The sequence below is a fragment of the Takifugu rubripes genome, chromosome 15 (assembly GCF_901000725.2).
Source record: "Takifugu rubripes chromosome 15, fTakRub1.2, whole genome shotgun sequence".
Taxonomy (NCBI): Eukaryota; Metazoa; Chordata; class Actinopteri; order Tetraodontiformes; family Tetraodontidae; genus Takifugu; species Takifugu rubripes.
This window is the reverse complement of record NC_042299.1, coordinates 5,890,528-5,906,999: the sequence shown is the minus strand read 5'-3', so window position 1 is coordinate 5,906,999 and position 16,472 is coordinate 5,890,528. Positions and strand designations below refer to the sequence as shown.

General features: G+C 43.6%; 2 protein-coding genes and 1 pseudogene across 2 annotated transcripts; all 3 read right to left on the bottom strand.

Annotated features, from left to right (window-relative positions):
- Nucleotides 1-16,472, bottom strand: part of LOC101066838 (odorant receptor 131-2-like) — a 43,549-nt pseudogene that overhangs the window by 3,565 nt on the left and 23,512 nt on the right.
- On the bottom strand, nucleotides 10,559-11,956 carry LOC115252784 (uncharacterized). Its single transcript, XM_029848912.1, has 2 exons — nucleotides 11,919-11,956; nucleotides 10,559-11,665 (listed from the first exon to the last, which is right to left on the bottom strand). The coding sequence occupies exons 1-2, from the start codon at nucleotides 11,937-11,939 to the stop codon at nucleotides 10,568-10,570; spliced, it is 1,119 nt and encodes a 372-aa protein (XP_029704772.1). The 5' UTR covers nucleotides 11,940-11,956; the 3' UTR covers nucleotides 10,559-10,567.
- On the bottom strand, nucleotides 13,671-15,457 carry LOC115252785 (uncharacterized). The gene is made up of 6 exons (XM_029848913.1): nucleotides 15,224-15,457; nucleotides 14,897-15,118; nucleotides 14,307-14,782; nucleotides 14,187-14,207; nucleotides 13,880-14,076; nucleotides 13,671-13,796 (listed from the first exon to the last, which is right to left on the bottom strand). Exons 1-5 carry the CDS (start codon nucleotides 15,332-15,334, stop codon nucleotides 14,046-14,048), a joined length of 861 nt encoding a protein of 286 aa, XP_029704773.1. The 5' UTR covers nucleotides 15,335-15,457; the 3' UTR covers nucleotides 13,671-13,796; nucleotides 13,880-14,045.

The following is a 16,472-nucleotide window of genomic DNA, read 5'->3' as shown; positions in this document are numbered from 1 at the left end:
GCAGATGCTGCTGGAAATGAAGCAGAGGCACCTGTTGTGGCATTAGCTTCTAGAGACACTGTACCACACATGGACAAGAAAACTGATGTTCCTGCAGGGTGCCGATATCCAGCAAGAGAGTGGCGACCTCCTGTATGACTGGATTTGTAGTATAGTTTAGACACTGACCCAAACCACCAGGGGCAGAATAATCCCCTTGGGTACAGTCTGGGGTTTGAGGTAGTCTACCCTCATCCCTACATAATAGTTCAGAAGTAATATATATGAAAAAAATTCTTTACTTTCGTGTGCTCCTGTTAATAGTGTAATGCTGAGTGAACTATGTTATGGGGTTATATGGTACTCATAGCTAAGGGGAATGCATTATTTTTTTTTAATGTGTTTCATATAGGACGTTTGCTTTAAGAGGGGAGGAAATGTTATGTATTTTGGCTTATAATTGGACCCGTAGTTGGCATGCATCACGTGCACTGGCAAAGACAAAAACATACATATACCAGACTTTTAATGCAGACGAACACTGTTCGAAAAACTCTTGATGCAAGTATTAATTTGTACACAGTAGATGACAAATTGAGGCCCAGTGGTACCAGTTGCAGCAGCAGCAGGTTTTTGAAGCGAAGCTTTACCTGACTTGATGCCAACTTTTCTGCAAGTCACATTAATAAAGGAGAAGGAGGTGGCCACATGACTCAATCTTCTGGTAGAATGTTTTTCAGAGGATGCAATTCTAGCAAGAAAAATTATGCTTGGGCCCAATATGCACAGCCTAATAGTCTGAAGGTTTTAGCATGTCCATCACAAAGAAAGGTGTAGGATAGTGATGTTGTCTTCAGATACAAAACAGTTGTTTTCATAATATTTTCCTTTTAATATACAGTATAAATGCATAAATGTTTGAACACCTAATCAGCGACACATAAAAACATTATTCAAATTCTTCTTAATTAATTCTTACACAAATACAGTCAGCTGCTCTGATAACAATAACTACATACATACATACATACATACATACATACATACATACATACATACATACATACGTGTGTGTATATATATATACATACATACATACATATGTATATATACATACATACACACACACACACACACATATATACACACACACATATATATATATATATATTTGACCTTTATATATATATTTGACCTATATTTGACCTTGAGCTGGAAAGACTGAGATCGTGAGTCGGCAGCAGAGATAGTAAAAGAGGACAGGTCTGATTAGTTGATCTCTGTTGGATTGCATTACCTCTCGTGTGTCACTGCCAATCCGCGTGTTCTTTAAATGAAGACTTCAAGTAAACAAATGCCAATTTCAAAATGTATTTAACAAATAGAATCAATTCAAGATACAAATACAACAGAGCTCCGGGCCAGTTCATAACCCTGCAAACAACAGAGTCAATTGTCAGGGCATGAAGTCTGATAACCTAACTATCCCTTGACCCAGTCTTTTATAGAAAGACATATGTACATTATTGATGCTAATTCAGTCCAATCCAGTCCTTCTTCTTGGATGACCTCATCTTCTTCTTCCAGCCTCATTTGGTGTTGGTGCAGTCCTTCTTCTCCATTATCTTCCCAGATGGCCAGGTCAGAGTTCATTCCTGCCGAGGAACTTATCAATCACCAGTAAACTATGCTGGCACGTTTTACGATGGGGGTCTACCACTTCCTGTCTGAGTATCTCATCCTGGCTCCAACTGTCTAAACGGCATCCATGTCAAGGAAGGGTCAACTGACTTGCTTATGCTTATTCCGACTAAAGATTATATACTATCCCTAACTTCTAAACTAACTGTAACATAAAACAAAAACATATAGTATAACACATGCTAATAAGATAAAAGATGCTAACAAGAAATTCTCTTCATCTCTTATGCCATAAATGAGGGCACTGAGACATCTGGGAAGGATAAAAAAACACACATATAAAACATTTTGCAAACTGACAAGCACTATCCTTGTTACAATTCTCGACAATGGTGCAAGTATCGGTTTAAACACAGTGGAGGACAAACTGAGTCCGAGCTGTACAAGATGCAGCAGTATTGTGTTACAAGCTTTCTGAGATGAAGTCTTGTCTGTGGAAGCTAACCTGGCTGCTACAGTCACACCGATGTAGGAGAAAGCAATGGCCACCCCAGCTGATGCAAACAGAAGGCAGGTGTACGCTCTGTCATAGGTATCATGGGGACAGGGGACCAACAAACAGAGTTATACTTGAGCAATATACTTCCATCTGCAGGCTCTCCATTTCTGGATAATCTACCAAACTAACTTGAATGAGACCACTTAGCAAACTAAAAGCCCAAATAACAAATATCATCAGCCCTGTGTTTCCGATGGTGATGACAGCAGCGTGCCTCAGGGGGTAGCACACAGCTACATACCTCTCCAAAGACATCACCACCAGAGGAGAAATGTCACTTGTGAGAACACCAACCACACTGAGAATACCATGTAGAGGCGGAAGTACAGTTCATGGTTATGCAGTTCATATTATTAAAATGTGTTAAGAAAATGCATAATTCAATAATATAAGCACACAGAGATTTAATAGTTAATCATTTTATTTATAACTTTATAATGGTTAAAAGGGTTAAAATGTCTAATTGAATTCATGTTGTTATGTGATTTCGTATCTGTTGATAAAATTTGTGCTTCTCCTTTAAGACTGCATAGAACATAATTGGAATATAATTTGCAAAATGAAAATAGCCACAAGAAGAGCTATACTGGGCCAACTTACAAAGAAAAGGAACGAACTGTATGCTTTAATGGATGATGATGTGAATGCAGAAAACATTGAAAAGGAACTGTTGACCAAATACGAAGAACTGCTAAAGGATTTCAGTGAAATAAATGAGCAGGTTAAAGACCAATTTTGCCAGGCTGGATGTGAAGAGAATATGAACACAGATCAAAGGGACTGGTTCGAGCCAAGAATTAGAGAGCACACAGACTTTGTGCAAGAGGTGAATTCATGGACACATGCGGCTAAGCTACGCCAAAAGGAAGCTAACAGGCTTAATGATGAGATAAAACCTGAAGATAGTGTGTCAGTCACATCCAAGAAATCTAAAAGGGCCAAGTCTGTCATTGCTGCTTCAGCAACATCGTCAGCTCGTTCAGAACGCTTAAAGCTGGAGCTAGGAAGAGCTGCTCTGTTAGCCAAGTCAGCTATATTGAAGAGGAGACAGGCTTTAGAGCAACAAGCTTTAGAGTTAGAGCTACAGCTCAAGGCTGAAAAAGAAGAGTTAGAGCTACAAGCCGGGCTCGCCGCAGCTGCAACTGGCCGTGTTTAAAAAAATATGAAGGCTCAGAAGCGTCTGACAGAACCGAAGGAAATAAAGTGAATGTTCTAACCTTTACTGCAGCAAGGTGTGATGTCAACTACAGTACAAGTCGTAACAGTGGTGGTCAGCATAGCCACACAACAAGAAGAGATGCATGTGACCATGTCATACAAGCTCCCGTATACCCTGTGGACAGTTCTGTGAGTACAGATAATCTGGTTACCGTCATGCAACACCAAAACGACATCACTGAAAGCCTAATAAGGCAACAGAAGCTCTCTAGATTGCCACCACAGAAAATTCCTGTTTTCAAGGGAGATCCAAAAGAATATTGTCTCTTCATGAGTGCTTTTGAACATAACGTAGAGAGCAAGACTGAAAATAGCAAAGATCGTCTTTACTATTTAGAACGACACACCATTGGACAGCCTAATGACTTAGTGCGCAGTTGCTTTCACATGGACCCACAACAGGGCTATCCTGAAGCCAAGAGACTTTTGAAAGAACGCTTTGGGGATAAATACAAGATATCCATGGCTTATCTGGACAAAGCTTTAAACTGGCCCTTCATAAAAATAGATGACAGCAAGGCACTCGAGTCATACGCCCTCTTTCTCACAAGCTGCAGTAACGCACTGGAAGACCTTGAGTACTTAGACGAGATGGAAAATGCTGCCAACATGCGCACAATCATTGCAAATCTCCCCTACAGACTGAGAGAGAGATTCAGGAGTGTTGTCATAGACATTCAGAAAAGACAAGAACTGTTGGATTGCAATACCTCTTGTGTGTCACTGCCAATCCGCGTGTTCTTTAAATGAAGACTTCAAGTAAACAAATGCCAATTTCAAAATGTATTTACAATAAAATTATTTCAAGATACAAATATTACAGAGCTCTGGGCCAGTTCATAACCCTACAAACAACAGAGTCAATTGTCAGGGCATGAAGTCTGACCGCCTAACTATCCCTTGGCCCAGTCTTTTATAGAACAATATATGTAAATTATTGATGCTAATTCAGTCCAATCCAGTCCTTCTTCTTGGATGACCTCATCTTCTTCTTCCCGCCTCATTTGGTGTTGGTGCAGTCCTTCTTCTCCATTTTCTTCTCAGATAGCCAGGTCAGAGGTCATTCCTGCCGAGGAACTTATCCACACCAGTAAACTATTCTGTCACGTTTTACGATGGGGGTCTACCACTTTCCTTCTGACTGTCTCCTCCTGGCTCCAACTGTCTAAACAACATTCATGTCAAGGAAGGGTCAACTGACTGCTTATCTTTATTCCACTGATTAAACATTCTACTATTCCTAACTTCTAAAGTGCTTATAACAGAAAACAGAAACATATGGTACAACACATGATAATAAAATAAAGACAATTCTCTTCAATCCCCCTTTTGGCCTAGCCTACGCTAGGCCAATACTAACAATTCATTGACCGCTCCCTTTGCTGTAATCAAGAATAATAGAAGTTTAATCATGGTGCCATCTTCTTTAGATGTTCCTGGATCTGTCCAAGCATTCTCTGTGAATTACCTGCTGGGGTACATTGATTCCAGTGATACCAATGTTAGGGTTAATATGTGATGTTCACTCTGCAACAAAGGAACCAGTCCACCTGTGCTCTGACCACTTTCACTTGATGACTCTCAGAAGAACCCAGTCAGCTGTGTGTTGAGTTCCTGGATCCTCACTGACTGTTGTTACAGAGGTTGCCTGTTGGGAGAAAACTGAGAAAGTCATTTTTAGTTGAACAAAATAAGATTTATATTTCATAAAAGTGCTGGGCTGGCCTATGAATTTTCTGCTCCTGGTCCCAGAAAGAGAACACCCCACTCGAGCTCAAAGGGGGTGAATCCTGTTCGGGAGCTTAACAGAGCTTCTTACTGACATCAAGGCTATTGGAAGCGCCTGTGTCCATTTCATTCCACTGTGAGCACATATCTTGCCAATTTTGCTCTTCAGTGTTTGATTCATTCTTTCTACCTTTGCCTAACACCTTCTTTACTTCTTGTAAATCTTTCTTCTTAAAATGAGTTCTATTATCAGACCTAATTTGTTTGGGGAAACCGTGTGTCGGATTAATAAAAAATTTAATAGCTATAAAACTTTTTGCATCTTCTACTTCCACGGGAACCGCCTCTGGGCAGCCAGTGTATGCATCCACTGCCACCAAGAGGTATCGGAACCCATTGACTGGGTCTATCATATCGGTGAAATCTATCATTTTCCTTGCCCTGCCACGGAAACTTGCCCTCATGTGTTCGAATTGTTGATTTTACATTAAATTGTGTGCATATTGAACATTCTCTGCATCATTTGTGGTTTCCCGCAGTGTGTCAGGCTGTGGGCCTCTTCCAGAACGGCATCTAACAGATCGGGCGGGAGAATGGGTCTGCCGTCTGGGCCCCGCCAAATTCCTTCAACTTTCACAGCCCCCCTTTTCCTTCCAAACTGTTTTTTCATGTGGAGAAGCATCTTCTTGATCACAACTAAGTCTTTCCCTGCTGTATCTTGGAAGGATTTCGTGAACTGTTTTCTGTAACAACAACAAATTGTAACTTAGTTTATAACCCGCCGCCTTCTTTGCTGCCTGATCGGCCGCCTCATTACCTTTTTCCCTCTAAAGAGTTCTCCTTGCTGTGACCTTTGCATTTTACGACTGTGACCTCCGCTGGTTCCATGAGTGCCTGTGTCAGTTGCCTCATATCTGCCTCATTTTTCAAGAGAGCCTGATGCTGTGTTAAAACCTGCCCGCAACCATTGACAACGTTCTACCTGGATAGCTCCCACTACATACGCTGAATCTGTATTGATGGTCACTCTCTTTCCCTTTGATATTTCTAATGCTCTAATAACTGCCTTCAATTCTGCAAGTTGTGCTGGCTCTTTACCTGTTATCTTTCCTGTTTCCACTTCCTCAAAGTCCTCTTCTGATTTTCTAACTATTGCATAGGCAGCTTTCAGCCCCTCCTGTGTGTGTCTGAAACAACAGCCGTCTGTGATTAGTATTTCATCTGGATCCTTTAACGGCTCCGCCTTGAGGTCTACTCTGATTCTTTCACCTTTCTTCACTTTCTCCTCACATCTGTGTGGTTCACCCTCTCCCATACCATCTGCCATATTTATCCCTTCATGAGTGTATGTTATGTGTGGTGCAGTTAAAATCTTGTCCATCCTGGTCTGCCTAAGTGAGGTCATGGTGAATGCTGCTGAGCTAACCAGTGATACCACACTATGTGTTGTAAGAACTGTCAGAGCATAACCCATCACTAAATGTGCTGTTTTTTGTAAAAGTTTTGCTACCCCTGCTACATGTCTTACACGTGGTGGCTGCCTGTTTTCAATGGGGTCCAGCATTATACTTGCATACATTAATACTTTCCTTAAACCCCCTTTTTTCTGAAAGAGAACACCATTTACTGTATGTTCTCCTTCAGAAACATCCAAAAAGAAAGTATCATTGTATTCCGGAACTGCCAAATTTACAGCTGTAGTGAGTGCCTGTTTAAGAGTAATGAATGCTTTCTCTCCCTCAGTTGTCCATGTTAGCTGGGCTGTCAAATTACGTGTTCCCTGTTCATTCACCATTGCACATAGGGGCGTAGTCTTTTCTGAATATGTAGAAATAAAATGTCTACTATAGCTTGCGAGACCCAGAAATGACAACATTTCCTTTACAGTCTCTCATACCACTCATTCTGTTCAGCAGTAAAGTCAACATGCGCAGCCACACCTTCAGGCCCAACACACAAACACGGTGATGTAATCATCCAGAAAATTCCCTATAACTTTTCTCTAAATGCATCCTGATACACCTCATTATTCTCACGGTCGTAAAATAGGGTGACATGATAGGGATCAAATGGCGGGGCAAAAGGACTTAGCATCGACAACCAGGACCTCCAGCTCTGAAACAATGCCACAACACCGACACCAGGTGAGGTCTCTGGCTCAAGTTCTCCCAATAAATGTCCGCCCACACCCCCTGTTCTGGAGAGGGTGTCGGACTCATCAGCATTTGTCCCTTCACACCTTGGTGTGAAATACAGCAGTTTAGTTTCAGTCCATTAGGAAATTGCACCACCAGACCTTTGTCTCCACACAGAATAGCTGCTCCTGTCCTCACCAGGAGATCTCGTCCCAACAGGTTGATAGGGCAATGTGGTGAAATCAAAAAAGAGTGCAACACAGTCTGTCCGGCAAAACGAGTCATTAATGGCACCAAAAACGGCAGTCTCTCCGGTCTCCCTGAGAACCCCACAAGCTCGACGGTGTCAGATGAGATCGGCTCCGGTGATAAATTCCATGAGATGGTGGAACACTGCCTGGTACCTCCGGGTAGTTGTGATATGGACAGTCCCTTTGCCAATGACCATACCCTTTGCAGGCGTGACACTGATCTCGGCCTAAGTACCCACCTATCAAGCCGTATCCCTGCCCGCCACGTCTCCCACGCATGCCTCCTCTAGGACTGACCCAATACGGGTTTATCGGAGCAAAATCTTGTTGCGGACCTAACTGATCTGACTGCACCTGCCGAGAAAACTGCTGAACCATCTGTTTCTCTTCCTTTTGTTTATCATTAAGCTTTTTTTCAGTGCTTCATCTAACTGCATTTTTAGGAGCTGTTCCTGGGCTGTCATCACCTCCTCTTTCTTTCCATGTTGTTTAACTTTAAATGTGTTGATGTGGTGTGAAAGATGTCTCTCCCAGACATCCGCCGTACTGCCTGGAAGGTCAGGATTTCCTTCCATGGCTTCTTTCACTGACTGTGGAAGTCCTAAAATTATTGCCTGATGGAACAAAGTGGTGTGTAGATTATCTGAGCCAGGATGGCACCCTGTGGCACACATCCATTCCTCTTTACACCTCATAAGGAACCCATGTGCCGACTCACTTTCCTCCCACTTAAATCTTAAGTTCTGCATTGCTCCTGGAGATACTGGAAATATCTGTCTCATAGCTTCACCAACCCTGGTTGCACAAGGGCCAAAACGTGCAGCGTTAGGTCTGTCTTTAATACCTACTGCTACCTCGACCTTATCCAAATCCCAGAGAGACACTTGTCTCCCTAAGATTCCTCTAAAGTCTCCCATCGCCAGCTGCATGTTCCGTGTTAAGCTAAAAAGGCTGGACATCCACTTGCCGCCTCCCTCTGCAGGTGGGGGCATCTTATCCACCAAACAATTAATGTCTGTGATAGCAAATGGAACATATACTGGTTCCTGTCCTCCTCTTTTCTGTATCAGAGGGGCCTGTAGCTGCGGCATTCCTGAAACGGGCCCCTTACTCCTCGTGTGTATTCCTGTTTGACCAACCTCCTCATTGTTTATGGCCCCTGTCAACGGTACACCTCTATACTCACACTCACTCTCTTCCCCTGATTCTGATTCATAATTTTCCATACTTGAACCTGGATCTTTTTCATATAATTCTGTCTGAGGTTCAACAGGCTCTGTTCCAACATTTATTGGGGAAGTTCCAATTCCCCAATAAATGTAGCTGGAAGTTTGAGGGTGTCTGTCTTACTCTCGCTCTCCTCTTTATCACTGCCATAAATCAGTCTTGCCTTCTCCTCCCTGGGAACAATCATCTGTATAAGATGGGGAAGAAGGGGAAAAAAGGGGAAAAAAGGGGGAAGAAGAGAAGGAAAGACAGAAGTTCGAATCCCACCCGGACCCAAAAATGATAGAATTATTTTTGTAGGAATGGTTTGTAAAACTTTTAATTTATAACAAAGAGAATATGTATGTACAATTGTAAACTTAATACAACTATGAAATAGGATGTAAAACTTGCAGTGGAACTCAAAGGGCAGAACAGCCCACAGGGATAAGTACCGTATTTTCACAACCATAAGGCGCGCCGTATTATAGGGCGCACCTTCAATTAACAGCCTATTTTAGAAATATTTTCATACACAGGGCTCTCCGTGTTATAAGGCGCATAGCATAGAAACTGCGTAGTGCCTGTGGTTTCATGACGCGTTCACTAGATCGAGCTGCGCTAAAAGGAATGTCAATAAAACAGCCAGATAAGTCAGTCAAACTTTATTAATAGAATACAAACCGTCGTTCTCACAACTCTATTCACTCCCAAAACGAATAAACAGCTGTTTTATTTTTTTTCCCGAGTGACGTAGTGTTTTCGCGTAACACAGTTCGTTTAATAACAGCGAGTTATAACAGGCAGTGCAACATTTTTTATCACAAGTGGAGTTTAATAAATCTTCGATTTAGTGCAACATTTTTATCACGTAGTACCGTTGCGGTAAATCAAACGTTAGTGCAAACACAATATACGGTAACTCGAACTCTCGAAGTAGTGCAAAGCGATAGCAATAGCAATATAACAACGTTGTTCAAACGGTAATGTCCATATTCACAGTATGACCAGCCTTGTTAAGTTGTAAACACACAAAAGAAACACGTAAAGATCACTTTATCAGTTCATTCCTCATCCAGGAATCCCTCGAATTCTTCTTCTTCGGTGTCTGAATTGAACAGTTGTGCGAATACGGCGTCCAACATGGCCGGCTCCGTCTCGTCAAAGTCGTCATCAAGGTCGGTGTCGCTGGTGTTGTCTGGCATTTCAGTGACAATCCCTGCCTTCCCGAAAGCTCGGACCACGGTCGATGCCCAGGCATTTACGATCCACTGGCAGATAGTGACGTATGACGCTCGGCGCCGTCTCCCCGTCTTGGTGAACGTGTGTTCGCCGTTCGTCATCCACCGCTCCCACGCAGTTCGCAGTCTAGCTTCGAATGCCCCGTTGACACTAATATCTAGCGGCTGGAGTTCCTTTGTTAATCCACTTCTTGCTTTGTTTCCTCGGAAGCTCCGTTGAGTCTTCTTTACCTGGCGCAGGTCGTCTTGTTGCTTCCTCCACTTCCGCACCATTGATTCGTTCACGTTAAATCCTCTTGCCGCTGCTCTATTTCCGTGTTCAACTGCGTGACTGATAGCCTTCAGTTTGAACTCTGCGTCAAAAGCGCGTCTCTTGCGAGGAGCCATTTTGGGGTCTTTACAGACAGAAATGGTTTGGGACTGAATTTACTGCTGTTACCTCGGCCACGCCTACTGACTACGGTAGCCGCGATTAACCAATATTACCGTAATCCATACAAAAGGCGCTCCGGGTTAAAAGGCGCACCGTAGATTTTTTAGAAAATTCTAGGCTTTTAGGTGCGCCTTATAGTCGTGAAAATACGGTATATTAAAAGTAACAAGATCACATTACTGCCTCATCTGCTTCAGCCACTGTTCTTTGGTGAGGGCCTCAGTGTTTGGACAGTATATTTTTCCTTTATACTGGCTGTGGCCAGTCTCCACCGTCCTGAACTGTCCGCAAGCTCTACAAGAATTAGCAGTGACCGTCCGGTTATATTTTCTTTTTTGTTTCCCATCCGAGACAGTGGAAACATGGGGCTCTGGAGCAGGAGAAGTGTTATCAGAGGCAATGGTCAGCTGTGGTAACAAAACAAACTGCGGCACTACAAACTTCGGCAGAATGGGCCTCTCTCTGTTGGGAGCTGAGGAATCTGGAGCTTGTGTGACCGAGGACTGAAAGAGGGTGGCTGATGGTCCACTGGAGGCAACTGCAGGATCAATTCGCCGTACCCTCGGTTTTGCCTGTCCAGCTGTATTTGCTGGCATATTGTAGGTGTGCAGCTGGTAAGCTGGGGGCTGGTGTTGGTACTGTGGCAGAGAAATAGGTTTTGTTTTTGCACAGGGCAATGGGTCAGCTGCCACTGGCCGTGCGACTGGCAGTTGCACACCTTGCAAAAGAACAGACACCTCCTGACCCTTCAGCCGTTGGTTATACCACTGCATTAGGGTGGTCTGGTTCACTACAACAAGTTGAAGGGTTGTCTGCTCCATTAGCGTCCCATTGCACAGAACCAGCTGCCGGATCTTTTTGTAGTCCTGTAAAATTAGAGACCATCGAGATATGCTGTGTTGTCCTCTTTTTTTGGGGCTCGTGTGAATGTTGCACAGCCTCACGAAGATGGTCTCTATGAGGCGACAGCAGTTTGGCCACTGAGCTGGTGAACCACTTGAGCCAAGAACACACCGTTTTGTGCTTTCCACCCCAGGAGTGAACACAGCCTTCTTTTTAGGAGACCTGAAGCGTCCAGTTAGCAACCGGTCCTGATGCCTTGCAGCATACACAATCCTGTCTTTGTCAAATTTGACAAGACTCTGCCACAAACCCAGAATGGTGCTAACTTGCTGATTGTTCAGGGTCAATCCTGTCTGCTCTCGTAGCTCCACCAAGTATTCAGCCAGTTCATCTACTCGGTCCATTCCAGGAATGTTGCGGTTGTCTACAGCCTGGAAAATAAAAACTGATATTTAGGTTCTGTGGCATCACAATTTCCTTGTCACTACTTAAATTCTTGCAGACAGACAGATGTCAGGGACCCGACGAGAACCCAAATGCGACACCAGAGTTCGACGGAACACAGCTTTATTATCAGGAATAGACAGCAGACAGGATTCACCGGGGAGCAGGCAGGATAGAATAGTTGGGGAAGTTGGAAGGTGATCTATAGATCGACTGAGAATTTATTTATTTATCACTTACATCCTGTTGTGAAGAGGACATGGAAGAAGGAAGCTGGGGCTGAAGCAAAACTGTAGATGACTGCACGGCTGAAGGTGGAGGAGGCACTGCTGAAGGTGGAGGAAGCACTGCTGAAGGTGGTGGAGGCACTGCTGAAGGTGGAGGAGGCACTGCTGAAGGTGGAGGAGGCACTGCTGAAGGTGGAGGAGGCACTGCTGAAGGTGGTGGAGGCACTGCTGAAGGACAAAGAACAGCTGGAGGAGGGTAGATTTCTTTGATGGGATTAGAAACCATCAGATCCACAATTGTTGCTTCACTTCCCAAAAAATCCTCAAATCCCTCATCTGGATCTTTTGGCTCCTCAACATCTAAGTCCTCCATCAACTGGGATGTCTCCTCAGAATTGGGGTGCATGTCTTGTAGAGGTTCATTATTCTGCCTCAGCAAGTACTGCACCCCAATGAGTTCTCCTGACAAATATTAAATTGGGAAATTTTGAATAACAGAACCATCCCAAACTCAAATAAAAACAATGCACACAGGCACTTTTGACACTACCTGTGTATTTTGCAGGTGGTGAAAACCCTGGAATAAGTTTCCTGCCAAACACCTTCTCGTAGTTGCTGTTCACACAATGAACCAACTCACCTGTGTACGTGCGCAAAGTTGAAGGTTCAGATGTGACAGCAGCAGTGGCCCGGTCTTGATTCCAGCGACTGAGTCCTTCCAAAAGGTAGATTTGGTAGTTCAGCAGGTTCGCACTGTTCCCTTGAGAAACAAGTAAAGGAAGTAAAGTGTAAGAGATTCCTGATAAATGAGAAAAAGTGAAGAGTTACACACAGAGAACACTATTTATAAGGTAATAGTTAGTCAGAACCCCAAATCACTGTGGCTCATAGGCCAACAACTTTAAAAGCAAAACACCATTAAATCCCCTGGCCTGAATTCTCATTATAAAGAGTGATCATGAACATTTAGCACAAACCTGGAATGAATCGATTCAAATGGCAGTGAAACGATTCCAGAGACGTGGAACCCCTGGCACAGCGGAATGTTTTTAATACCACTCCTCCCTTTCTAGTGCTCCCAGTCTCCGTGTATAAAGCCAAGCCAGGAGGGTCCTGGATGCACCTCACATGCCGCCTTTGGATGCGCCAGATGTGCTGCATCCTAACAGTGTCTAGAAGAGGAACACCCAGTGCATCATTCCCCTTGCCAGTCATGAGCTCCGTAAGAAGCTGATCAAGGAGTTGGATGGATGTCTCCTCTCCACGGGTCCGTCTCCTGCAGTGCAGCGCAAGCTCATCTTTTGTAATATGTTTGTCCAACTCCTGGTCAGAGAGAGCGGGCCAGCCCTCCTGCAACAGTTGTGCCTTCTTGGCCCTTCTGAGCTCCGCCACATCTGTTGCATCCCACTCAAATATGCAGGCTGACATGCGTGCCATGAAGGTGGGGTACAGCTGATGTGCATCAGTAGTACATCCCACTGCCAAACGACGCATGAAATGCCAAATGTCTAGACGGACAATCAAATTTGGCCACCGCCCAAATTTGGCCTTGATCTTGGTCTCGCCCACCTCTTTACAGCAGCCGTTGTCCACATAAAGTGCAACAGGAGGATCCATACCTGCGCTCTGGTACCTGAGGAAGTCATGTTGGTGCATTTAGTTTTTCATTCTGAATCCATCCATAATGTCACTTTCATTTTTTGCAATTCTGTTAAGCATTTTAGAACTCGTTCTTTTAAATAGCTAATAGTTCATGGCCTGCAGCCATAAGATCCAATGCTGGACCCTCACTGGCTGTTAGGACACTAATGAGTACCTGACCCATTTCGTTCCCCACAGAAGTCAGCCACCGGGCAGTGCCCTTGGCAGTTCCACTGAGCTTCTTGGTGATCTGAAAATTCAAAAACCGTCAGAACATTTATGTAAAGATTGAGTGTATATTATTTGGAAGATGAGAGCTATTCAAATTCTAACCGTCTTAGTAGAGTCCATTTTTAAAATGCATCCATAGACTGAAGTTATCTTAGCCTTAATATCCTCCAGCCTGTTCAGGATATCTTGACTGTACACAACAAGGAGCCACTTATAGCTTGGTAACACCGCTGATACTGGGGGCTCCTGGAAATGTGGTTGCAGCAGTCTAGAGGCATCCATGAAAGCTGCACACTGTGCTGTGTACCGAGCAACCCGCTGGAGCCACTCCTCGCTGTGGTTCTCCTTTAACTGGAGAATAATCCTTGATGGACTGTTCCCCAGGCCACGCTCACGCAGCTGACGGATCACTCTGATGTCACAGGCATATCTTTAAAAAGGAAAAAAAAATATTTTCTCTTTCTCCAAACTACATTTTGATGTGTAAATATGTGTAGTGAGTGCATATGTATGTATTTGTGTCGTGTACCTGCGTGTCAGGATGACCCTAAACTCTGAGCGGTGTTCCAGGTCCAGCTGCTGGAGAATTGCCTGACTCCATGACAAGTGGCTAGTTCTGCACTTGGTGCATATCAGGGTCTCTGTGACCAAGTTGTAATAGCGGTCGACATCAAGGACCTGGCGCACTCTCCTGTGAAGACCACCGCTGGCCAGTGGATGCCCATTACATGCTGGCTTTAAGCAGAGCAGCCGTACCTTCCATAGCCTGTACGGCATCCACAGCAGCAGAGACTGTGCGAAGAAACGGCAAGGGGTTGGAGCCTGGTGGTACACCAGAGATGACTGTGGAGGGTAATACCACAGCTGAAGCTGGTCACGCAACTCCAACTTTCCACCTGAACCAACCCTGAACAAAGCTGATGACACCCACTTGTGGTCCTGCTGTGGCATTGTCTTTGGCCACAGCAGTGGGAGAGCAGCAGAATGCTCTGGCTGAAAGGGGTTCTGTTAAAGTACAGCAAAACAAGGAGACCTGCCTTTTAAGACTCATCCCATGCAATAGTTTAAGGCAAAACAAAAGTATCATCACTTTTATCTATTGATGTTGACTGTTTTTACCAGGTTGCTCACAACAGTATGATCCGTCACAGGCTGAGCAGGTGCTGGTCGCTGCACAGATGGTGGTAATGGGGGAGCAAGGAAGGTGTCTGGGGATGCAGAAACAGTTGGACGAGATGGGGAAGGTTGATGAGGCTGCTTTGGCAATGGGACAGGATCAGGAGATGGGTAGATGGCTGAAGCTGCCCCAGGACCCTCATGTCCCGATGCAGTCACTGGTACCTATGGGGTTATATAGATGTGACATGTTATTGTACATGTTATTATTTGCTACTGTCATACATTTGTATGTACATGCCAAACTTCATAATATGTTCTTATATTCACCTGGGAAGGTTTTCTGGAAACGTTCAGGTTTGGCTTTGCAGCTCTCACATGTTTTCCACCAAACCTTGATCTTTCAAACTTAAAATAACATATATCAAACTCATAAAACATATATCAAAATCAAAAGCCTTGGAAATTAGAGGCAAAACGTTGCATCGCTATGTCATAAGATGTTTTTATGCTTGAAGAACATTTGGAGTAAGTAACTTTGACTAGAAATTAATATCAGTATGTTAAATTTACCATTGAAATATTTATCCTCGACTTTATTGGAGCAGTGGAGACATCAGTAGAGCTGACTGGACTTCTCTGCGGAGGAGGAAGGGTGACTGATGTGTCACCTGCATGGGTTGTTTCTGGAACAACAGAGGGTATCTGAAAAATACAGCACATACAATGAGTCAGTCAGGCATACGTATGTTAGACTGAATTAAATAATTGCAAGAAAATGATTTGGAGGCTTCATTTACCACAGAGAACGAGTGTGCAGGACTTGACACTGCCGAATCACCAGTGGATGCAGATGTGCTCTGGCCAACAATGCATGTTGAGGCAGCAGCAGCAGCAGGAAGCTGAAGAGTCACAGAAACCATCAAGAAATCATCATTTGCCCAGTACTAGCACATGTAAATTAAATTATCAAAAGAGTGTGAGATTAATACTGCGACTACTATTAACACTAATTCATATCAACAATTGTCTTTAATGGATGGTAATTATCATCAAACAGTTATTTTATTGAAACTTCACCACTGTGCTTGATTAGTGCCGTTAGTGCCTGTGGGATCTGTATTTTAAAGCAATAAACTACGTTAGGGTGTTTTGGTTAGTTGAAGATTACAAAACCCAGAATAATATTACCTCCTGATACATGTAATGCCATTCTTCAGGTGAGGAACAGACCATTTATCTTCATGACCCACTGACAGAGCCCAACCGATCCAGGTTGAAGTTAAGCCAATGTTTTTAATATGAAATCAAACACTACAGTCCTCCCAGAAAATCACACACAACCAAAATAAAGTCGAAAGTGTCAATGTCGTATGTTGTTATTGCGGCAGTTTTGCCCAAAGTAATGAAATAAGTGCTCTTTAAGTAGTGTTGTTTAAGGATTTTAATATTTTTCTTTCCAGCATTCTCTAATGTTGCCTGCAATAAAAAAGAAAAAACACACTAGGTACCTTAAACATCCCCAAATCTAACATTGTTATGTCTGTGTTATTAACCCCCACCCCCCACTACTGCTACC